Source organism: Rhinolophus hipposideros (genome assembly GCF_964194185.1).
Source record: "Rhinolophus hipposideros genome assembly, chromosome: 21".
NCBI lineage: Eukaryota > Metazoa > Chordata > Mammalia > Chiroptera > Rhinolophidae > Rhinolophus > Rhinolophus hipposideros.
This window is the reverse complement of record NC_138067.1, coordinates 2,139,849-2,163,940: the sequence shown is the minus strand read 5'-3', so window position 1 is coordinate 2,163,940 and position 24,092 is coordinate 2,139,849. Positions and strand designations below refer to the sequence as shown.

Below are 24,092 nucleotides of genomic sequence, written 5' to 3'. Positions count from 1 at the left end.
ACAGACAGGCTACAGAGCACAGACAAGAAGCACAACCTAAGGCTATTCTAGCCCGTGTTAAAAGACCATAGTGCTGAGGAAAGAAGGGAAAGGAGAGCAGGTGAGGGGTTGGGGTGCGGGGTGGGGGCAGAGAACAGTGTTAGAATGGTGGTCCCAGAGAGCCTTGCTGAGAAGGCGACTTCTCAACAACAATCAGAAGAGCAGGATGGAGTTGGGGAAGTGGGCATCTGGGGAGGGGCAGGCAGCCCAGGCAGGCGCTGCAGCTGGTGCACAGGCCCTGGGCTGGGGGCACACCGGGTGCCCTGCCCTGTAGGGAGGAGGCCGCTGTGGCTAGAGGAGTGTGGGCAGGGAAAGTACAGAAAACGCTAGATGAGGACAGAGTGGGTGCAGGGGAGAGCAGACGGTGACCTTGGCAGCCGTTGCAAGGCCACCAGGGTTTGTCCTGAGTGGAAGGGAGCCAGGGCAGGGTTGTGAGTAGAGGACGAATGATCTGATTTCTGTAGGAGACCGGCCGCTGGGTGGTCGTGTTGAGAACTAACACATGAAGGCTGTGGAGCCAGGTGTCCAGTATGGAAAACATGTGAAAAAGTATAGCTATCATCCATATTAATAACAACACCAACGCATGCAGTGGGCGAGGAACACCTTACCCCACAAGGTTTAGAAGAGTCACAGACCTTAAAGGGAAGTGAGGTGTGACTCCCTCTAGTGCAGGAATCCCCCTCGGTGCACCCCTGATCACTGGCCATGGGCCTTGGCTCGCATCTGCTCTCAGGCCGGCTCTTGGCATCAGAACCCTGCTTGGAACCAGTTCCCACATGAATCTGCTTTCCTTGAATCCCCCTGAGGGCCAGAATCTGGGAAGCACAGCACAAGTCCACCCCCTCCCTTCAAAAGCAGAGGACAGCAGGAGGCCAGCAGGGTCTAACATTCACAGCCCACTTCACAGCCCATGGGGGTGTCTAAAGGAAGGTGGGGTTTTTCAGGGAGAGTTCCTGGTCTAAGGGAATGAAATGACAGAAGGTAACTGGCAACTGCCTTCTTGGGGCCCCTGGAAAGAAACCACCAGAAGAGGAAGCCCTAGACATTCCTCCCTTCCAGGCCAGACAGCTGGACAAACAAGAGCTCCATAGATGGGCAACAGTGGTCTGCGGGGATGGGCCGGACTCCTTGGTCACAGATGAAAAGACTGAGAGCCAGGCCTGGGGCAGGCGGAGGGCGCTGTCCAGGGGCTCTCGCCAGTGAGGACAAAGCTTGGAAAGGGCCCGCTGCTTTTGCCCCTCCGTGGCTGCGGTGGCAGCCTGGACCAGGTGGGCTGCCTGGAAGTATCTGCCCTCCAGGCTTCCTTCTCTGCCAGCTCTCCGGGAACCCTCCGGTGGTACCTCCCGAGGCTGATGCCCAGACCTGTGAATCCGCGGGGTCTCCTCACCCCAGCCTCAGGTCAGAGCTGAGAGGTTAGGGGCAGGGAGATGAGGGGCAGAGATAGTGCAATCCACTGACTGGCGACTCTCCTGGGGAAGGGAAGCAAGAGGGACCCAAGCTGAGCTGTGGGACTTGCCCCTACTTGCCCACCAGAACCCCGAGCCCGCCCAGCACTCGTTTCCCTTTGGCCATCAGCCCGTGCTCCTGCAGACGGCTGGGGAGGGGGCAGGCTCTGGGCGAGGGCTGGGAAAGGTGCCGGTAAGCGGGGGTGAGGGGGCGGGGGGCAGGGGCTATGGACCCGACCTTGGCCTGCCGCCGCCTCGGGAATCCCCCTTACACCGGGTAACGCGGGGCCGCTGGCAGCGAAGACCGAGTGGGGAGGCAGGGGCCACCGACTGAGGTGCAGGAACCCCACCCCCGCCCGGAAACCTCCGGGCCTGAGTCGTGCCGGGCGCTCCCGACCCACCCCACCCGCGCCGCCTCTGCCGTCACTCACGGCCTCTGCTCGCTGGCTCGCTCGCGCGCTCTCCGCGCCACGGACACCTGCTTGCCCGGCGCTCTGCGCTCACTTGTCGCTCGCACACTGCGGACTCCCGGCGTCGCCGCCGTCACCCGGCCTCGCCCCCGGCCCGGCACAGCGCTCCGCCCTTCTCCCGGGCCCTAGGCGCCCACCCACCCGCCATGGCCCGGGCCTGGGACAAAGAGCAGGGCATCTCGTTGCCCAAATTCAAGTAAGGAGTTAAGGGCTGGGGTCTGCGGAGAGGGCGGCGGGACAGGAGGGGTGCGGGGATAAGCGGCCGGCTCCGGCGACGGAGCTCGGGAAGAAGCCGGGAGAGTTTGGGTGGGAGGACCCCCGCCAAAGCGGGGGCGGGGCGGGGCTGCGCTCCAGCCCGAGAGACTGTGGTTCCTGCAAGCGACCCCGCGGGGGTGTGGGGGCGCTCTGGGGCGGGGGCGGTGCGGGCTGCGCCTGGGGAGGGGAGGGCGGGGGCGGTGCGGCGGTGCGGGCGGCTCGGTACCCAGCCCCTGACCGCCCCCTCCCTTCCCTTTCCCCTCCCCCTCTCCCCGCCTCGCTCCGGCTCCGGGTCGGCCACGCCGGACCCTGTCTCCCGACGCTGCGCTGGGTCCGACGCCAGGTCTGCGCGCCGCGGCTGAGCGCCCACTCGCCTTGCGGAAAGAGCTGCGGAGAGACCGGCTGCAGACGGAGGTGGTGGCAGTCGGCAGCCAAACCAGGAGACCGGGAGGCAGACGCTCGCGGCTCCTAGGAGCGCGCTCCCTTAGCCAGGGATGGGACCTGGCGCGGCCCAGCCCCTGCCCGGCCCGCGTGGCAGACACTGAACTGCGGTTCTCCATCGTCCTGTGGACCGCGGGACAGAGGGAGGCAGGAGCGGTCGCCAGCAGCCTCCAGGCGGGACCTCGCGTTCTGCGCACCCGGCGCAGCGCCCCCCCGCCGGAGCCACGCCGGGCAAGCCGGCGAGGGAGTGGGGCTGATTGGCGGCCGCCGGCGGCCGGGGGAGGGCGCGCCGCGCGGGGCCATGGCCGGCTCGGAGGCGTCCTAGCCCGAGCGCGAGCGGGATCCGAGCCCACGCTGCCGCCGCCTCTCCGCGCCAGGGCCCCCGCCGCCGCCGCGCCCCCCGCGGGAGATGGAACAGCGGAACCGGCTCGGCGCCCTCGGATACCTGCCGCCGCTGCTGCTGCACGCCCTGCTACTCCTCGTGGCCGACGGTGAGCGCGGGGACTTTGCTGCTGCGGGGGCTCGGGGGTCCTTTCCAGGGCCGCCAGAGGAGGAGGAGAAGGGGAAGGCTTCACGGTCTCCAGCATCCGGTGCACAGCCGGGTCCCGGAGGGATGGGGGAAGAGAGCACCGGCGGCTCCCGGTCCCTCGGAGGCTGACCGGGGCTCCGGCCGCGGAGAGGCGGCTTGCGGGGCGCGGGCGTTGACGCGCCCCAGGCCAGCTCTCGTAGCGCGGCGGGCGCGGGGAAGAAGCGTAAGCGTCTCCTGCGGCCCCGCCGGACCTGGAGGGAAGCAGCCTGCTGCGGTAGCGGGTCTCTGCGGCGGCCCGGCAGCTGCCGGAGGGAACTTTGCTGGCGCCTGGGCCACGCGTGTAGCTGCAGGGTGGGAGGCATACGGCCGGCGAGCTAGGGCCGGAGCGTCTCGCCTCGGGTTGCCCCAGGCCCCCGCCCCACAGCTGGTCACGCCTCTCTCCTCCCCCGCCCCCAGCTACATTTACTGAAGTCCCTAAAGATGTGACGGTACGGGAGGGAGAGGACATCGAAATGCCCTGCGCGTTCCGGGCGAGCGGGGCCACCTCGTACTCGCTGGAGATTCAGTGGTGGTACCTCAAGGAGCCGCCCCGGGAACTGCTGCAGGAGCTGGCGCTCAGCGTGCCTGGCGCCCGGAGCAAGGTAACCGGCCGCGCGCTGCGCCAGCGCTCCCCGACTCAGGCCCAGGCGGCTGGGGTCACCCTGGCGAGGAAAGGAGGGCGCCGTCCTGCGCCGCAGCCCGTTTTGCACCCTCCCCAGCCCCATAGCATCTCCAACAACAGCAGTTGTTACCTCCAAACCCCGGTTCTTTCATTCCCTTCTCCAGAAAGCTCCCCAACTCGACTCCCAGCCCCTAAAAAGCCACACCTCTGCCAGCTCACCTGCCCTTGCTTACTGGCTGCGGGCCCAGAGTCTGATGGGTGTGGGGTGGTGAAAGAAGCCCCACTCCTTCGTCTGGGCTTTCCCTGCCCTCGGCCGCTCTGAGGTCTCCGGGGCACGAAGCCAAAGACAAACTCCTCTGGGCTGCATTCCAGAGGCTGGCAGAGCACTGTGTACAGGGAAGCCTGCAGGTCACCTCCAGCCTCTGCAGGGTCAGAGGGATGGCCTCATCGTCCCTCTGTCCCTTGGCTCCCAGTTTCTTACACACACACACACACACACACACACACACACCCCTCCCTCTACCCAGGGTCCCAGCAGGAGTTACTGCTCATGTCTCCCACTGAGTCCTGTCCAATACATGGGCCCTTGCATCCAGTTTTTCACGGGGTTTAGAACGTTCCACAGGATGGAGATGGACCCGCTTCCCACGCGTGGGCACTCCGGCCTTCCCTCTGGCCAGCGCGTGCGCTAGGGCAGCCCCTGGGTGGCCAGGCCAGGCCCCGTGCTAGCTGCAGGCCCGCTTCCTTCCGGGTCACACTCCTGCAAGTCCTGACGTCCTCCGCGCACTCAGCCGCGACCACATCCGAGTCCCAGCCCGCCTGCGAGGGTCCCCTTGCGGGAGGCGCGTCTGACTTCCCCGAGCTTGACTGGAGGCCAACAGCCTAATGTCTCCCTCTCTCCCTCTTTGCATTTTAGGTAACAAATAAGGATGCAACTAAAATCAGCGTAAGTGTGGAGCCCAGCACGGGCCGCGGGAGACCCCTTCTGGCCGCTTCGCGCCCCGCAACTTCCTCCCTTTTAGAAAGGCTCAGCGGCCGCGAGGTGTAGGGATTCCTCGCAGCCTTAAAGTGGCAGCGGCTGGGCGTCTCCGGGCGCCATCTACCGCCCATAGCGGCATCGGGCTCTCCTTTGTGTAAACCGAGGGTCCGAGCTTGAGTGTCCCTCCTCCGCTCCACGCTCACCTGTAAAAGTCTCTGTCGTCCACCGCGCGCTCCCGCGTTCCTGCTGGCATTTCTCCCGGCAATCCGGGCGCTCTGCTCACGGCCCTGGCCGCGCCCGGGGCTCCAGCGGGTGGGCCCCACCCGGTGGGCCCCACCCCCACCGCACACAGCCGGCGCCCGGGCGGCACCTTCCGCCGCAGCACTCGCCTGGGCCTGGGTTTCAGGCGGTGGGCTGGGGGGCGGAGGGCGAAGGGGGGCGGTCTTGGGCAGGCTGAGCAGGGCTGGGGTCGTGGGGGTTGTAACTCAGAGAGGAGACGCGCCCAAGCTTTCCCAGCTGTAGCAGGGGAGTACCAGGGCCTGGGAACTAGCAGGGCCTCCTCCTGCCCTTGGTTCAGAGGCCCCCGGATCCAGTGAGAGTTCGCTGGCTGCGTGATGAGGGCCCCAAAGTGGGGGGGGGGGCTTCCGGTATCTCCCCCACGCCACGGGGGTGGGGGTGCTTTGTTGGGAGTTTCAGGCTGAGCCTCCAAAGGGCAGGTTCATGAGTAGCAGGGGTCCAGCAGCAGCCTCAGAGTCCCTTGCTTCCTGGGGAGGCTGGACCTTCGTGAAGGGCTGGGGCCGGGGTGGGAAGCAGGTACAGTGCGTACTCTGAGGGCAGAGGGCCACCACCCAGGGCCTCCGGATTCTAGAATACAGGCTAGTAGGAGTACATGTGGAGGGCCGTGATTCAGATCCCACGCTGTCAGTCCACTGCGGGGACAACACGGCGACGCGAGGCGGGAACCGGAGACACGATGCGACGGGCAGGGCCACCCAGGGTCCAATCAGGGTTGGGAGCCCCATGCGGCTGGGGCGACAAGGGGTGAAAGGAAGGCAAATGGGAGTCGGACAAGTGTTGGCATGGGGACGCCTGCACCCCAGCTGCGACGGCGCGGGGAGGGCCTGCCCGGCCGGCGTCTGACCCCGGTCCCCGCTCTCTTGCAGACTGTGCGTGTCCAGGGGAACGACATCTCCCACCGGCTGCGGCTGTCAGCCGTGCGGCGGCAGGACGAGGGAGTGTACGAGTGCCGCGTGTCAGACTACAGCGACGACGACACGCAGGAGCACACAGCCCAGGCGCTGCTGCGCGTGCTCTCGCGCTTCGCGCCGCCGCACATGCAGGCAGCCGAGGCCGTGTCCCACATTCAGAGCAGCGGCCCGCGGCGTCAGGGCCCTGCCGGCGCCTCCAACGCCAACCACGTGGGCGCGCCCGGCGCCGCAGGCCGCGCCACCTCCGAGCCCGGCCGCAGCGACAAGAGCCCGCCTCCCGGGAGCCCTCCCGCCGCCCCGGGTTCCGGAGTCCCCGAGGCCGCCGCCGCCTCTGCGGTCCCCACAGCCGCCACCACCGTCGCGGCTGCAGCCGCGGCTTCCGCAGCGTCTCCGCCACCCCGCCAAGCGGTTCTTCTGCGCCAGAGGCACGGCTCCGGTAAGGGCGGGCGCCAGGAGGGGGCGCGCTGGCGCGGGGCCGGGGAGGGCCGCCCCGCTCGGGTCGCGTGTGTGGTCCGAGGTCTTGGGGACTCGGTGCCCCAGGGCGCACGGCCGACGGCCTCACTTGGCCCTCTTCCCGCTGTCTTCCCGGTGGCCGCGGGAAGCATTGGCCACGTGTATTTGTGAATGTGGGGGCTGAGCTGGGGGGGTTCTCTACACCTCAGGCTGCGTACGTGTGTCTGGATGCTGCCTGACCAGACTGAGCAAACAGACCGTCCAGGCTGGAGTGGGGGGCCGCGCTGTGCAGCCTCTGCTCCCTTGGGCGAGGTTCAGGAGGGTCCTAGCCACAGGCTGTGCTAGAAATCATCCCTGCAGCCGCTCTGGGCCCTCGGGGTGGGGGTGAGCAGTGAGGAGGGCCCTACCCTTGTTAGCGGTTGAGGTCTGCTCTCCTGTGGAGCTCAGAGGGCTGGGGAGGGGCAGGCTAGAGGGGAGGCGGAGAGCAGAAGGTCTGCAAAATCGGGGAGGGCTGGCTGCTGGGGAGAAGGGACTGCTTAGCAGTAGTGGGGATCATAGGGGTGGACACAGTACTGCCCAGTGTGTCCCTCCTCCCAGGGCGCCCCCCACGCCCTCCGCCCACTCAAAGATGGGCCTCAGAGATGTGCTCAGCTCTGTGCTCACTCCCTTGTCTGATTTCAGGCAAGCCACTCCCTCTGAACCACCCCTCACTCTTGTCTGAGGAAGGCCCCCAGGGGGCACCTTGCAGCCCTGGGAGGCTGGGCTCTGGGCAGCACTACACCTTCCTGGTGGGTGGAGCCTTGTGCCCTCTGCTCAGGGTCCTGCAAGCACAGCCCACCCTCTGCCAGCCTCAGCGGGCTCCAGGGCTCTCCTGCTGGATGGCAGGTGCTGGGCACCCTAGCCTACCTCCCGGTTGATTCTTCAGATTCAAACTGTCTGTCTTCCATTAGAGCTCAGGCGTTTCTCACTCAGGTTACACCCCGGTGGGGCCTATCCATGCAGCTCTGGCCACCGGCTGGACCTGTAGGGCTTGTCCCTCTCGGGCACCACAGCACTGCACAAGGCTTCCCCCAGGCTCCCCAGGGGGAAATGAGTCATCTGGGACTTGTGGGGGGCCTCTCCCCAACAGCACCAGGCTCCCAGCTGACTTGGAACTCTCCTCTGTATTCGTTTAAGATCACACCAGCTACTGTGACAAATAAGCCCCCACATACCAGTGGCTTAACCCAGTCCAAGTGTGTTATTCCTGGTTCACATGAAGTCCCGCTGTGCAGTTGGGGGTGGGTCTTTTCCATGCAGGCATTCAGGGACCCAGGCTCACAGACTCTGCCATCTTCACAAGTGGCTTCCACGATCACGCCCAGCATCAACATATAACCAACAGACAAGGGAAGAGAGAATGAGAAGCAGGCTTCTCAATCCAGCTCTCAGAGAGAACCACAACCCCTCTGTCAGAGGCTACATGGTATACAATGAACGGACTTCTTATGGATTCAGAAGGACACTAAGTGTCATTCTTGGAAAATTGAGATGATAGTCTGTCGAATCATTTTGGTAGGGCTTCATTCTCTCAGAGTAAAGCAGGTGTAGAGAGTGGCAAGGGAAGTTTTTAAGGGCCATGCGGAGAAGTGGTAAATATCACTTCTACCCACATTCATCGGCCAGAACTCAGTCACCTTGGCCAACATAGCTGCAAGGCAGGCTGGGAAATGCGGTTCTCAGCTTGGTGGCTGCTCCATCCTCATCTCTTCACAGTAGAGGGGGAGTGTGTGTCTTGGGGAAACTTAGTCATTCTGTCTAGGACACAGTAGGTATACCGGAAAAGTGCTTATTGACTTGTAGAGTGATTCGCTTAGTTGATGTGCTTGGTGAAGACCCTTCTGCGCCATCCCTTGGACCCCGGCAAGGAACCATGTATGTCTCAGTCTGGAACATTCCTCTGGGCAAAGCAGAGGCTTTGGAAGGCAGAAGCCCCGATGGGAGTGGTGCCTCCACCATTTACAGGCGGTGTGACTTTGGGCAACTGGATTACCATCTCTGAATGTATGTCTTCCTCTGTAAAATAGACGTGGTAATCCCTGACCTGAGAGGGAGCTCAGTATGGAAATCTCTGTATAAATGGTCATTGTTATCACCGTGGCCATTACCTGCTCTGGCTGGAAAGGAGGGAGATAAAGCTGGGTCGTTGGCTGTTGGAGGCACCAGGGACCGTGTTAAAAGCTTTAGTAGGGAAGCGCCACGGGAAAGAGATCTCTGAGCGTGAACGTGGTGGCACTCACCCAGATGCCAATGAGGCCACGGTCAGGGGCTCCTTCCTGCTGAGGCTCCCCCTCCCCAACCAAGGCTGATCTCGCTATCCCGGCATGGCTGGTCAAATCTCCACTCTCTGGGCCGGCCACAGGGCACAGCTCAGCCCCCCAGCAGGGAACCCATTTGTGGAAGGTGCCCTTCTCTCTGGAAGGTCTGTTCTGATGGCACCGTGCCCAGGGTGTCCCAGCAGGACATTGGACGTCTGCCAGCCACAGGCAGCGTATCCAGGCCCATGTAGTTCAGGGCAGCAGCCAGGCCCGGGGCTCTTCTGCCATCCCTGGAGTGGCAGGTCATGTTCATTTCCCTCCAAAAAGCATCGCCAGCGGGGCTCCCACCAGAGTGACAGGGTAGTGCTATAGGGGTGTGGTGGCCCCTAATGTCTCTGTCACCCCAAAACCCTAGCCAGCTCCCAAACATGCCAAAACCATGCAGACCCGTCTCAGAAAGAAGTTTGTCTCCAGCCCCCTCAGGAGGCCAGGAAGATGGGCCTTCAGGCAGGGGCCAGAAAGCCTGTGCCCCTTACCCTCTGGGGGGAAGCTCTTGGAAGAGTCACTGTGCTGTGGGCATCTCTGTGCCCCACTCTGGGCATGGAGAAGTGTGTTAGATGTCTTCTCATCCACAAACATACCCGAATGGCCGTGACCCCAAGGAGGGACCCATGCTGTCTTAAGTGTCCCATTTGGCCCCACCCCTGAAGGCAGCCAAGGTGGTGGGCTGTTGAAGGGTGGAGCCTGCAGGTCGTGTCCAGGTGACAAGCCCTGATAACCTTCTGTGGGGCCGTGTGGCTGAACAGTGCTCGGTCCTGCTAAGCGTCGCCTGGAGGCAGCAGGTGAGCTGATCGCCAGGAGCTGCCAGCAGCATGAGCAGAATGGGGAGCGCACAGTTCTCAGGCACTGAGGGGGGAGGGACCAGGAAGGCCCGGTGCAGTCAACAGGCAAGAGCGTTTGCAGAGTGTGGCAGTCAGGGTGCTGGCAACGCAGAGGGCACATTCAGACAGGGTCACGGAGGAGAGGCTGTAAGAGTATGTTTAAAGGTGCTGGCAAGGGCAGGGCCGCCAAGGAAGGATGTGTGCCGGTACCCAGGACTGGCAGCTGTGGGAGCCATTGGCACCCCTGGCCTAAAGGGGCAAGGGGAGGAAGCAGTCCGCAGGACCCAGACACGCTAGTGGATGGAGAGCCTGCCTGACCGGAGCTGTGGCCGTGGTCGAGGGACACAGCCGACCCGCAGGGGCCCAGCAAGGGCCTCATTTCCTCCTGCTCTCCAGTCTCCTGTCAGGGCCTCCCGTTGGCCGAGGCCTCCTGGGAGCTGAGGGCACGGGGGCCCTGGTGATACAGCCAATGGGCCCAGCGTCCAGGGGCTCCGAGCAGACTGGAGAAAAGTGGGTGGTGCGTTTGGGGGCCACAAAGGGAATAACGCAGCTCTCAGAGGGAGGAAGACGGATTCCGCCCAGGGCAAACCCAGAGCTGAGCTTTTAATTAACAAGGTCATCCCAGGCCTGGGTCACGTGGATCTCTGGCCGTTTCAGATTGGCAACTTCAGGGTGGCCCTAGCCCACATCCCCATACAGTCACCTGTTAAGCAATTGCTCCTGGAAGAAAGTCAGAAGTCCTGACAATGCTGTATTCTGTTTTTTAAGCCAGATGCTCTGGCAATGCCAGGTAGGGGGCAGGGGGTTTACACGAGTCCTCACCCTTCAGCTGCTGCACAGCCGGGCCAGGAAACCCTGTGCCCAATGCAGCCAAATACGTATTTTGCACTAAAAGTTTATGTGGAAAAACTCATTCATGTCTCATTTGTCAAGAGACATTTTGATATTTGTGCTTAAAAATAACGTGGTTGGATTAGCACCACAGAACCCGCATGGGGGACTGGGCCCCTTCTTAGCCACGTCCGTAAATCCAGCTCCTAATTAATCTGAATGCTGACCTATTTTTCATGAACACTTTGTTGCTGGTTGCTGTTTCTAGAAAGAGAGAGACAGAGAGAGAAAGACAGAGAGAGAAAACAAAACAGAATGTCTTCCAGACAAACCCTTCTAACTGGGAAAGGTGAAGCCCAGATCGGCCTCAAAAGAATACCGTTTGCCACTGAACGGCTTGTATGTTGGGAAGAGGTTCCCCTCTGCAGGGACTCAGGGATCAGATCTGTGGCGTGTGAACCTCTAATTAGCCTTGGGGCCCCGGCTCCAAGGAGAGGTGCCCTGGCCCCTACAGAGAGCCAGCTGGATGTGGCAAACAGATGCCTGGTGCCCACAGAGAACTGGCTCTCAATATTTCAATTAATAATGAGAGAAAGACAGCCAAAGCCATGGGTGTGACGGCTTTCGAGAGGCTGTTTCTGCTGGGAACCATCAAGAGGAGCATGCTCGGGTGTCACCATGGCAACCATAACCCGTGAACAAAGGGGGCTGTGGACAAGGTGAAGGCACCCTCAGTCACCCATGCTCCCGGTGATGACAGAGCTGGTGGAAATGACGCGGGTGTGACCGGGGTGACCAGGAGAATGCCCGCAGTGCGGAGGTCTCCAGCTAGGCCAGCAGGGCCAGGCGCAGTCTGTCAGAGGCTCTTCCCGTTTCCCCGGCTCCACGAGGACCCGAAAACCATTGCCTCAAATACACCGTCCACTCTTCCCTCAAGCTCTGGTGTGACATGGAGATCATAAATAAAGAGAAAATAAAATTGGCAGAAGTTGTCCCAGGGAAGAGAGATGAGGCTCTCTGAGCACCTGAAAGAGGAAAGTAAAGGATTTCCTACAGGAAATGGCCTCACAGCTGCCAAGAGATGCTGCATCCTCCCTGACAGCGGCCCACGTGGGGGATGATCAGCCACATGCCCCCCTCTCATCAGCCAGTCACGTGATTGCCACCAACGGGAACCAGGATGGCAGCCATGGAGCCAGCTCAGGGCCGTCCGGCCCCCCTGCAACTCCAGGACAAAGCCATCTGTACCAATGGGAGTCCCGAGAAGGGAAAACCCGATCCAGCTGGGGCAATCGGGAGAGGCTGCCTGGAGGTGGTGTGTGGTTTCAGGCTTGAAAATGGCACCTGGGGCTTAGTCTTGCTGCTTAAGTCAGTCCCAGGAAAGCATCTGGAGGCCCGCCTTCCCCCTCACCCTGTGCCCCATGGATTGCTCACACCAAATGGAGTGGTCAGTTGGCTACCTGCACAGCCATTCTGTCAGCAACAAGGAGACCCTAAATTAGGGATAAAACAGGCGCACTATGGATTATGAGCATGAGAAATAATAATACAGAGCTTGCCTTTTACGGAGCACTGAGTGCCGTATGCCTCACGGGTTTCCCTCCTCTCTGCTGCTCTCCGTAACTCCTCCTGCCTCACTTCATCAAACAGGCCCCTCCTGGAGCCCAGACCCCTCCCCAGCAGGGATGGAGAGCCAGCCTTTCTAAATGTCCCGGGAGCCACACCCACCAGGAGCTTCTCATCACTTCCTCCGGGTACACAGTTCAAAGCTCTGAATATTAAGCTTCCACGGCATCCGTGGGGATAAGTGAAGTCCAGCGCCTTGGCAGTGCAGTGCTGATTAGCAGGCAGGGCTTGGCTGTGGCCTGAGCCCTTGAGCTTTATGGGAGATGCTGGCTAAGTGTTAACACGCCTTTGCAGCACAGAGGGCAAAAAGTCTCATCTTTCCTGGTCCCCGGGCTTTGTTGATTACTCCCAGGCACCTGCTGGAAACTCAGACCCAAAGCAGTGACAGGCTTCCCTGTGTTATGTAGGGGCTGCTGGAAAGTTTAAGGTGACAGGCCCAGTCCTGTAATTGCCGGTCCCTACCTGTTCCTGCTCATCCATAGCTTTGGTACTCCCAGAAAGGTGTGCTGTCCACACCGAGGAAATGCCCAGGAAGTACCCAGCCACCGGACGGAGCATGAGGCCGCACTGTGCTTGGGTGCCTTCCATGAGATGGCCCTGGAAGCTTGTCCATAAGTTGCTGGTTCCGGATGAGGCAGTTTCTGGAAAGTATTGGTTGTTCTGTTGCATTATTACTGCTCTTCAGACTGAAACAACAAAGCTCTCTGGACTGGCTTCTGGTTTTCATGGTTGAAGGGGAGTGTTTAGGGGCCTGGTATCTGTACAAAATAGAGCAACAGTGGACGTTTCAAAAGCTTTCCCCTCACCCACTCACCCAGGCCCGTGGGCTCTGCTCCATGAAGCTCAGAAGCGACCATGTTGCCAGGACGCAGACCACTCAGGTCCGCGAAGGCCGACTGTAAACTGGGCACGTCCTGAGGGCACCCAGTGGGACACCGAGTGCCCCTCAGTCATCCAGGAAATGCCCACTGCAGTGGAAGAGACAAAGCCTGAACCCGAGAGGCTGAGCACAGTTGAGAAGGAAGTTTGACTCCCCGCCGTTCCTAAGCATTTCATCCTTCCTCCTGACATTTCCCACCTTCCTCACTGTTCAGCTAGCTGGCTGGGAGGCAAGCCCGGGTTTGGATACCAACAAATTCTCCGTTGCTGGCCTTAGAGCCACCCGGAATCACAGCCTGTAGCTGGTGCTCTAAAGGACAGGCCCGTGGGCTATGGGAGCTAAGAATAGGGGGGGCTTGACCAGTCAGAGAAGGGTCCCTGAGGGAGTGATGCTTGAGTCATAATCTGAAAGATGGTTAAGGTAAGGAGAGACGCTCAGTAAGGAGAGAGTTTAGGGCCTTTCAGGAGGAGGAAACAGCATGTGCAAAGATCCTATGGCAGGAGGGAGCCAGCGAGCACAAAGGCCTAACCAAAAGTAACTGGCTGGGGCGCAGGGGCATGAGTGGTAGCTCAGGAGTCGAACCCCATAAGGCCTGATGACAGGGGCAACAGGCTGGGGAACAAGTGGGTGGCAGGGCATGATGCTTTTGGCACTGGCACTGGCTGCAGTGTGGAGATTGGAGGGGTGGGGGCAGAGTGGATGAGAGGCAGCGATCCAGCCAGGAGATGAGAGAGTGCTTGGATGGATGGGTGGGTGGGACATGGGGGGTGAGCAAAGGGAAGGATGTGGGACTGGACGGCTGAGAGCACGGGGGAGGGCGGGAGGGTGGAAGGGAGGTGGGGGAGGGGCGAGCGGGGGGGATGAAGGTAGGTGGGGGAGGGGTGAGCGGGGGATGAAGGGAGGTGGTGGAGGGCGAGCGGGGATGGCACGGTGAGTGGATACGTGGCTGAAACATGAATGGGAAGGTGTGTGCATGGGGGGTGCAGGACGAGTGGCTGGGGCTGCAGACATGGGGGGCTGGCATTCCCTGTGCCTGGACACTGCATGCTCGGCCTGTAGGTTCCAAGAAGGAGGCTTCGGGGAGAAGAGTCCCAGGCAGTGGCATAGCGCAGACTGGCTTGGTGAGAATTCCAAGCCAGTCGTTTCCGCCTGCAGCCCCTGTGCCACAGGAGGGGTGGGTGGCACAGGTGGACACAGCCAGTCCCCAGCTCCCCCAGCCCCTCAGCCTTCAGATGGCACCACCCTCAGGGGACCCCTCCATCTGCACGACACTGGGCACCCTGGTGGATGCAGCCCAGCCAAGATTTGATGATTATTGTGCAAGTAAAATTAATGTAGATTTAATTTTTCAAGCATTTAAAAAATTAAATCTCCAGGTGGGCAGATGAGTAACTATTCACATTGAAAGACGAATGTAACAAAAAACACACATGGCAGTAATTCATAATGCCTTCTGGTCTGCAGGGTCATGTTTTAATGCGTGGCATATCCTGGGCAGCTCCTCTGTGCTCATTTTATTTAATGAGCACATGTTCTAGAATTTTCAGAGCACATCCCTAGGCAATTAAAATGTGTTAACCTTTCTAGTTAAATTGTGTTTCTAAAGAAAAGTCCTCAGTGTGAAACAGAAAGATGCAGGTGTCCTCAAGGCGAAAGCTAGAGGAGAGGCCGCTGTGTGTTGCATGTGGCCGCTGGCCGCGCTAGCCTCAGGGCCCACCGCCCTTCCTCCCCCGCCCTCAGGCCTCTGGTCTGCCATCCCCGCCTGTCCTCAGCTGAGCAGGGCAAGGAGGCCCAGGCCTGGCCCCACACCCTGAGCTGCCTTCCTAGAGCACTGAGTGCCCACGTTTGCTGGGCTGAGATAAACAGCAGGTCTGGGATGTGAACCCACAGTGTGACTTCTATGCACAGACAGCACCTCTCAGTGCCTCGGCCGGGCCCGAGCCCCACGCTGCTTCCTGCGATGAGACTTTATCCGTGTTTAACATGCATGACGGCTTTTTAATCTGGCCAACTTTGTTGCTAGCTCCTTCCCAGCTTTCTGTTTCTTTTGAAATGAGGTCTTGCCCCAAATGATCCTTCAATGGCATCACTTAATAAAAATGGTACACAGGCCTTTCCCTGCGGTCAGGCGGCTGGTGTGGGCAGGGCTGATGCAGCGAGCCCGGTCCCTGCGAATCTAGTCCAGGCTCCTTTGCTTGCCGGCAGCTCTTCCTGACCCCACCCTAGGAGACAGCTCTGGGAGGGCTTCTGGAAGGCAGCACTTGCTCCAGGCTTGAGGCACCGGTCAGACCTGTACGAAGGAAAAGGAGGGGTTACTGGTGTCTCCTCAAGGTGCTTGCAAGGTGCTTGAGAAAGGTGGACCAGAGCCCTGGGCTGGTGGCAGGGGGACAGCGAGGGTGCCATTGTTGGGGAAGATTCCAGAGAAGTCCAGCTGTGGCATGGCACTGAGGTGGTGGCTCTTTCTCCTGTGGGCAGAAGGAACCCATAAAGTTTTTGCACCTTAGGTGAGTTTTCCAGGTGTGTGTGAAGGAGAGAGGTGGGCGCAGGATGACAATGGGGCAGGAAAATGCGTTGGAGAGAGGCCACTGCTGAACTCAGGCCATGGCAAGGGGAGAGAGAGAGAGAGAGAGAGAATGCACAGCGAGGAATGGCTAAGAGGGACACGTGACACCCGCCCCAGCCCCCTGCTCCCCAGGGAGCATTCAGACTCCTCCCACTGGCCACTGAGGCTGCCGTGGGCATCATCACGGTGGACATACTGTCACCCGCTCGGAGGCTTGTCTTCAGACCCAGGAGCCAGCTGCCTAAGGCAGGGGCAGGCCAGGCCAGCAGGGTGGGGTCAGAACAGGACCGAGGGATCCACATCTCGTCCGTAGATTGCACTCCGTCTCCCACACTCAACTTTTCTTCCAAATATCTCTGTTTCCTTTAAAACCCAATGGCATTTGCTACTCTGAGTTTTTGTCCTAGTTACCAGCACACATTAATTCTATGGCACAAGTGAATTCTATCCAATTCTGTTAGTATTCGATGATTCCTCGCTGACTCCTTTTGAATAAATACCCACGAAGCAGCTTTAATTAAAATGCTGGCAAGGGAAGCAGCCTCCTTGCGAGGCAGCATCTTCCCAGCAGCTGCGGCTGGGCCACCTGGCCTGCCCCGCGCGGGGTCCAGAGGAGGGCAGAGAGCCAGGGCGGGGCAGGCCTGGGTGGCATCAGGAATGTGGGAGTAAGGAGACCAGCCCCCACTGTCACACAGCAGCGTCACACAGCAGTGTAGGGACAAAGGACTGGCCTCGTGGATCCCTCCCCAGGGGTGGCTCTGAAACTGCAAACTCAGCCAGCCACCGAGGGCCAGGCTGGGGAGGGTGATGAGTGGGCCGGGCAAAGGGAGGCGCCACTGCACAAGGGGCCAGGGGGTGAGTGGCAGCCACGCTGGCCAGGGTCGGGGGGAGCAGCAAGTGGGGATCTGCGCTGAGAAGAGCAGCAGACCCGGGGTGAGGGTCTTCCCTGGACGCCAATTCCGTGCTTGGATGTACAAGTCTCCCAAGTTTTATATGTCTGATTCTAATTTACGATTTGTCAGACCCTTGTGTAGACCAGACGGTCCGCTGTGTTGCCCTGGGCTCTGTAGGAGACGGTGCTGTGTCCCATGAGGCAAGGATGGGGACAGTGGGAGACGGTGAGGAAGAGCAAGGGGCCAGCCACCAGGAGTGCCCCCAGCAGTGTGCTTGGCCTGGCAGGGTGCTTCTGGACCATACCCATGCCCCCCAGATAAAAGGGTGCTGCCTGACCAAGGCTAGGGTGTTCGTAAGTGCCCTCTCTGCTTGACTCCACAAGCCCCTGCCCCCCGCCGCCCCCGAAAAGGGCCTCCTTGCACCCTGGCCCCAGGAAGCTCCAGGAGGGGGGTTTCTATGGCGCAGGCATGGCGAGGGCCAGGATGAGTGCCCGGGAGGGCCAGGGACGGGAACAGGTGGAGAGCCCGTGTTCCCAGCCGCTGCAGGCAGACAGCCCGCCGTCCCTGTGGCCAAGTGGATGTCTAAGCCCCGCCCGTGAAGGCTAGCCAAGCTCAGATTGTTGCCACCTGGGGCCGGCCCTCTCCCGTCAGGCGACCAAAGGGGAAAGAGGAACTGACCAGCGTGGTGAACTGGCTGAGCCAGGGCACTCCATCCAGACATGTCAGGGCAGCTCGAAATGCAGAACAGAGGCCAGTGGCCTTGCTGCGCTTGTCACAGAGGCGCCTGTCATCGAGCCCCTGGTCAGCGTCCTCGTGTGAGGGTAAGGATGCTTCCTGGCCCCGTGGCTTCATCCAGCCCTCTGCTACCTGCATTCACCGTGTGAATATTCTGGCACAGGGCTGGATGGGGCCAGGCCAGCTGTCCCTGTGTCAGCCTGCAGCCTGACCCTCTGACTCCCCAAGTGCCAGGTCAGCCTATACTCATGTTTGTGGCAGGGGCGGGCCTCTAGTGCATTTGAATTCTGCTTTCCTCAAACCTGAAATAAGTTTTACTTGTTACGCTATAGGGGAAAACAGTGCAGCCTCAGACTCAGGGCACTGTCGCTGGCTGCAGCTCCTAGGCCACCAGTGAGCCTGCAATGGCGAAGGAGCCAGCCAGGCCTGGGGCCCCACGCCCCCGACAGGGAGGGGCTGCGGCTGTCTCCTGTCCATGGCGCAGAGGACACAGAGTGGGGGTGGTCCCAAGTGCCACCATGCCTGTGGGAGGCCAGGCCAGAGTAGGGGTGACCAGCGGCCACCCTGCATCCCCCCAGGAACCAGACTCACAGGCTTGGCCTGCGGACGGTGTGTTCAGCGCGAGGGTCCCAGAGGATGGCCTGAAAGTGTAAGCATAGCATCCTCCTTCACTTGCGTCACCAGGCGCTGTGGCCTCAGGGCTTCTGTGCTGCTTTGTGACAGGCCATTAGAATTCTGCTCCTGCTGGATGAATGGAAAGGCAGGATTTCCCAGCAGGAAGCCACTCGGGTTGGCGCCTTTGCTGCGTGCCGTGGGACTGGGTGCACCCATAGAGTTCTTTGGGGGCCTCTCGAAAGGCCTCAGAGGGCTGCTTGTCCTGCCACCATCTTAATGGCAGCAGTTGCTCCTCGCAGAGCCAAAGCAGCCTTGATTTCTTTTAGAATGATTGGGAAAACGGGGATTCTTGTTTCATACGAGGAACGAGTGGGCAGTGCTGCCTGAGACACTTCCTTCAGCGCCCGGCAGCCACTTCTCCACTCCCTAAGGACAGATAACCATGCTCCGGGCTATTCCCGGCACCCCTCTGCAAAGAGGAAACAGAGACAGGTCATGAGCACAGCAGCCCCCCGTCCGCTGGAACACAGGTGGGAGTGAGAGGCCAGGCCAGGACGTCCGAGCTCAGCTGCGCCCAGGCAGCAGTGGGCAGTCCTGGCTTGCTCCAGGAAACAGTGGGGACTAGGACGGGGGGCCCAGCAGCCAAGTGCTAAGCCCTTGTCACTGTCCCTCCAAGGAGACAGCACAGGTGGGAGGGTGTCGAGACCACTCTCCAGGGCCAGCCTGGAAGCCAGTCTTCCTTGGTCTGTCCTGATTCACTGGGGAAAGAGAGTGTTTGGATATCTGGGAGCGATGCAACAGGAGAGTCCGAGCCCTGGGATCTTTCACCGAAGGTCCGCGGATGTCTGTGTGTTGAAAGAAATGGTTGGGGAGACAGTTTGTTCTCATTCTGTCAGGAATGTGTTCTGGGGAAGTCACCACGCTGTCCTTTTCGGTGAGACCTGTCCGCCGCGCAGATGACTCTGGGGCACTTTTGCTTACGTGCTTGGATCAGTTGGCTTTTGCTGTGAAACCCACAGCCCCAAATACAGTGGCTTTGGGTAACAGGACGGTCAGTGAGGCGGCTTTTCTGCCGGTCTCTGCCAGACTACTTCATACATCTGTGGTCAGTGGCCTTTCCCGGGGGCTGGTTGGTGTAGTGGGGCCTCAGCTAGGACACCCCCTGGCTCTTATCCTACAGCAGGCTGGCCCAGTCTCGGTCCCATGGCAGTGGGTTCCAAGAGTCTCAGAGAACGGGCAAGCCTTGACACACAAGCACTTTTCTAGCCTTTGCTCACTTCACACGTGATAACATTTGTGGGTCAAAGCAAGTCAGATGGTCAAGCCCAGCCAGGATGGGAGGGCACTGTTACACAGGGCGTGAGGCTGGGGGCACAGAGATGAGTGAGGAGGGGAGGGGGGGCCATGTTTGCAACCTCCCACCACGATCTGGCTTAATCTGGATCACAACCCGGTGACGCCACACAAATGTACATCCTCATTTTATGCAGTGTGACACAAGACCCAGAGAGGTAAATGGTGTGGTCACAGGTCACACAGCAAGCTGGCCTGGAAGCCTGTCTCTCGGGTCCCGGCCCCACACCATGGTGATGCCATACCAGGGAGCGGGTGTGGTGCCCCCCAGGAGCCAAACCCTGGCTGCCCCCACAGACACCCAGCAGCAGACACTGCAGACCCAGGCACTGGCCCGGAGGCCACCACTCCTGCCCGCCAGCCCCGGCTGCTTCTGCGCTGGCCCAGCACAGAGTGGCAAGATGGTTGTTTCCACCTACTGCCAGCCACACCCGTTTTCTGAGCTCCTGAGCCCAGGTGAGTTCTGCCCAGGCACCTGGCCATCCATCTCCTCGTCCGTCACCACATCCAGCCTCGTCCTTCCCAGTGATGAGTGACAGCGAGGAGTGGCAAAGGAGCACCCAAGTTATGGGAGCAACCACTGCACCCTGGCCCTTCATGCTCATGGTTGGCACGAGGCAGAATGTCAACTTGGGTCACACTGCAAGGAGGGCCAGCAGTGACGACTGTCTGAAAAATGAATCTCCGACGGGGAAGGTTGGCACATTCATCCTGCCCTTTGCTCCTCAGCGGCACTCAGAACCGTGTTTGGAAACCATTAACTGGGGCTGAGGCGTGCACAGAGGACGGCCTGCACCCCTTTTCACTGAGATGTCTGAGCACAGCCTTGTTTCCCAAAATGGACATCAGGAGTCCTGGAGTCCCAACGCGGAAGGGTCCCCAGGTCCAACCCCTCCTTTTACAGGGGAGATGGGCCTGGGACGTGAACCGCGTGACGAGGACAGTTACAACCAGAACAAGAATGGTTAGGGGTTGGGGAAAACGCCTTGGGTAGAAAAGACTGATCCCTCTTCCACCTGGAGACGAGGAGGTGGTGGGAGCAGGTCTGTCCGCCCGGTCAGGAGAGCCACCCCGGCCACCCCGGTACCACAGCTGCTGGACAGGAAGGGCCTCGGAGCCTCCTGTGGGCTCGAGCTCCAGCCCAGCTGGCAGGGTCAGGGGAGGGCGGAGGGGCCTCCAACAGATGAAGACCCTGGGGACAGACAGATGGAGAGATGGGCGCGCAGGCATCCCAGTGTCACACCAGGGGCCCTGCCTTAGACCCCTGCTCTGGAGGAGCAAGTGGCAGTTACCTCCCACCAGAATAGTGCGAGAGTCTCTCCTCAGGGACCCTAACCCACCCCCCCACCCCCACCAGCCAGCAGTTTCTGAGCTCCCCACTTCCGCCCAAGGGCTGGACTGGCAGTGCATGGAAAGAAGGAAAGGAGACTCGTGGAAACGTGAGGACGCCTGAGATGGTGTCTGAGTGCCAAGCTATGCAGGTCAGGCCAGAAGTAGAGGGGCTGGAGTCGTGTGCAATCTTGGAGTCTTCCTGGAGGAGGGTGGTGGTTAGGCCTTAAATGCTGAGGGCACTTTGCAGCATAGTACTGGGGGCCGGGGGTGGAGAGAGAGCATATTGTCTTTTTATTCAACTAAAATCATGACTTGGACTTGAGATCTACAGTGTAGCACAACCCTGCTTCAGTCCAGGCGCCGGCGTCTGATCACAGCCGGTTCCTGAAACCCACGGTCTGTACACAAACAGCATCAGCAAAACGCTTTATTGTTGCCCAGAAGCAGCCACCGGCACCAGCCGGTCCAGCGCCCCGGCCTGGGGAAGGCTCATGGGCCTGTCTGCGCATGGGCAGCTCCCTTGTCCTGAAGCAGGCATTAACCGCGCCCGTTTTCTCGCCCCTGCAGGCACCGGCCCCACCTACACCACAGACCCTCTGCTGTCCCTGCTCCTGTTAGCTGCACACAAGCTCCTTCGCCTGCTGGAGGGACACTGACAGAGGCCGTCCTGCGTCCTGCGCGCCTCCGGCCCAGACCGCGGGTGAGGATCCGACCGCAGACGGACACAGAGACTGAGAGAAGCATGACAAAGTCCACGTGGAAAATCAATCAATCATATTTTGGGGGAACTTACACAAGTGTAGAACACCAGAAACAATGCATCCGGTTTCCAAATCAGGTGGAGTTTGGCCCACGCAGAGCGCACGGGATGAATGATTCTCGACTTCTATGTGCTTTTCTGTTCTAAACTCGGCCTCCAGGTCTTCATTTTGCACGGTCTTTAGGGTACGATGTAAAAATGCTGGGTCACAGCCTTTCTGACAAAGCAAAATATTTTTAGTAGATTATTGTGTTAGGAATTTTTTTATTTACTTTTTCTTTGGGGGCTTACCTTTTTTAATTAAATTATTTCTTTTGAGACATTTTGATTTTAAAAAGATACATCTTATCATAATTAAACTTCACTGTCAATAATATTTATTTTTAAATAAACATTGGAAACAAGGTCCGACACTTGTTTATAAACTGTATTGTATACCGCTGAATAACAGTTGAATAAAAAACGACTTTGAAATAAGCTTTCTACAGCCCTGTGTGAATGTTAAGCCTCAGGGCCTAGTGCAGCCTGGATGCCGTGACCTCCTGCCCCCTGTGCCAGCTGCACCCTCGCCTGGGTGCCGCCCAGGACACAGCCCAGCCCAGGACACCTGGCCGAGGCCACACTCAGCAGACCGGAGGAGAGCGCTTGCCCAGCGTCCCCTGGGGACAGGGGACCCCAGGCAGCCAGGAGTGAGAGGAGCCCCCAGCCTGGGTCCTGAAGGAAAGCGGGTAGCTGGGAAGAGGTGTGATAGAAACCAATAGGCAGCCTTTTCGCTCTGGGTTTAAACTAAGTAACCAACCATTCGCCCACTTGGAGATTACACATCCAGATGTATTTGCTGTTACTGGATTCACTGCCAGTTTGAGGGGGATTTGGGGCCCAGGTGGGGCCTTCCACTCTTCCTCCATGCATTGAGCCTCTCCGTTGTTTTGAGCCTCTGAATTACATGCATTTGGGGCCGGTTAGATACATCTTAAAGAAGGGATAACACACCTTGGGGGCCGTTATGCCTCCTTCCGTGACAGGGCCGCATTAAGTAGCCAAATCCGGCCAGTTTTAAATAAGTGTGCTGGTCATTCATATTGCTCACAAATACCTCCACCTCCTCCGGGCCGCCTGTGGTCAGACTGCGCTTCCTGGCGTCGTGTGGCAGGGGCGCCGCGCAGTCAGTCCTGACAGTGAGCTGTGGGCAGAAGCAGCGTGCACGGCTTCCAGTCCCAGGCATTGCAGTGCGAGTGCAAGAGCCTCCCAAACACGTTTCCTCTGACAATGACGACTAGCAACGTTCCGGACGGTAAATAGGCGGCCAGCTCGGTCCCGCGTTTCTCCGGGGCGCGGCGCGTCCCGTGCTGGCCAGCACTGGAATTGCAGCACGACGAGGCATCAGCCTTGGAGCTGCAGGCCGCTGAGCCTGGGGTTGCTCATTATTTCCACAGAATCCAGCCCATCCCGACTTCTTGGCAAAGGCTGCGGTATTTATTGGAGGGGAAAGAGAAAAGAGAAGTGCATTTGGACGATCCCACGTGCAGAGATCCCCAGTGTAGAGCTGACGGGCTGGGCTGCCCGTGAGAAGGCCGTCTCTAGCCTGCTGTTTCTGGTGGGTGCCTTACGTTGTCTCACATTTCATTTCTATTGATCAGCGCCAATCGAGCTGTAAATTGAATCGTTTTGTCTGGTGGATAGTGCTTCTGTTCAGAAGGATCATTTCTTTTCATAGTTAACTCAATACTGCAGCAGGCTAATGTCATGTTAAATATGGGCCCTCTGTGCTTGAAAAGAACAAGGCACTTCCCAGATGCCAGGTTGAATGGAAAGGACGTGTCAATGATGGGCTGACGTTGTGCCAGATCACTCCAGGGCCCTGGAGCTGGGGAGCCATTTCCCATCACCCAAACCAGCCCCTGCAGACACGCAGTCAGCCAGGCTCCTGCCCGGAAGCCACTGGTCCGGGTGTGACGCACCCGGGAGAGGAGGCAGGTGTGCTGTGGGGAGCTGCTCCTGGGCTGCCCTGTGTTCTGCACAGAGAGCCCTACATCTCCTCCTGGGGACCAAGGATTTCCGAGAAGGCAGTAGTGGGGAGGCAGGGCCAGTTCCCTAAAGTGGGAGTTTAACCTCCAACAGAAGCAAATGGCAGTCAGACTGAGACCGAGGAGAAATCCGGGTCCAGAGGAGGCCAGAGCAAATCCGTCTGAGCCCGGGCCCTGTGGACCAGCACCCCTGGGAGAGGCGGAGGATCCATATAGCGCATCAATGGGCACCTGGGCAGGTGCTCCCTGAGGTCGCGCATGCAGCACTCCAAGGTCGGAAGACGGAGAACAGGCAGCCTGCGCTGAATTTTCTGGGATACACACAGACCAGAAGGGACAAGTACCCATCAAAAACAGAGGCTGTGGGACTGGACTCAGCACCCAAAACACCCTTTCCTTTGGATTTTGTTTCCAGCCCAAGGCAGACGGGTCGGAGGACAAGACGATTGATTTCACCTTGGACAAATGCACTGGGGGTGGCTCAGAAGCTGCGGTCCCAGCCTGTGAGGATGCCTGGTCGGCCAGAAGGGACTGTGGGTCAGCACTGCTGCCAAAATGAGGGCCAGGAGGCAGGGGTGGAGGAGGGCAAGCTCCACCCCAGCGGGGGCCTGGCAGGGGGGCGGAGGGGACAGCCCTACACTGTACCACTGTGATAGGTGCCCCCTGGTTGACAGCAACTCCTCTTGGTGACCCACGCGGGTCCTTCAGGCAGCACACGGCAGCTGTGCCCACACTTGCCTACAACCCCTACCACCTCTCCACCCGCTGTCCTGCCTCCTGCAGGTACAGTCTGTGAGCACCTGTGGGCAAATCCAC

The 24,092-nt window shown here is 59.8% G+C and overlaps 2 protein-coding genes and 1 long non-coding RNA gene across 7 annotated transcripts in view; 1 reads left to right on the top strand and 2 right to left on the bottom strand.

The window, feature by feature from the left end:
* Window positions 1-2,082: 2,082 nt before the first annotated feature.
* On the bottom strand, window positions 2,083-3,570 carry LOC308490224 (uncharacterized protein; the record flags this gene model as incomplete). The annotated part of the gene is made up of 2 exons (XM_081032153.1): window positions 3,099-3,570; window positions 2,083-2,776 (listed from the first exon to the last, which is right to left on the bottom strand). Exons 1-2 carry the CDS (start codon window positions 3,542-3,544, stop codon window positions 2,083-2,085), a joined length of 1,140 nt encoding a protein of 379 aa, XP_080888279.1. The 5' UTR covers window positions 3,545-3,570.
* On the top strand, window positions 2,767-21,737 carry VSTM2B (V-set and transmembrane domain containing 2B). 2 transcript variants are annotated; one of them, XM_081032154.1, is made up of 5 exons: window positions 2,767-3,144; window positions 3,639-3,823; window positions 4,760-4,789; window positions 5,986-6,466; window positions 21,057-21,736. In XM_081032154.1, the coding sequence occupies exons 1-5, from the start codon at window positions 3,063-3,065 to the stop codon at window positions 21,143-21,145; spliced, it is 867 nt and encodes a 288-aa protein (XP_080888280.1). In that variant the 5' UTR covers window positions 2,767-3,062; the 3' UTR covers window positions 21,146-21,736. The 2 variants fall into 2 exon arrangements, with proteins under 2 accessions (XP_080888280.1, XP_080888281.1); XM_081032155.1 differs by lacking the exon at window positions 4,760-4,789 and having other exon boundaries at window positions 21,057-21,737.
* Window positions 21,241-24,092, bottom strand: part of LOC308490227 — a 17,373-nt gene continuing 14,521 nt past the window's right edge. For 2 of the 4 annotated variants that reach the window (XR_013992175.1, XR_013992177.1), the window contains exon 2: window positions 21,241-21,466. This is a non-coding gene — a long non-coding RNA (uncharacterized lncRNA). The remainder of the gene's footprint in view (window positions 21,467-24,092) is intronic. The other 2 variants (XR_013992176.1, XR_013992178.1) reach the window with 1 other exon arrangement.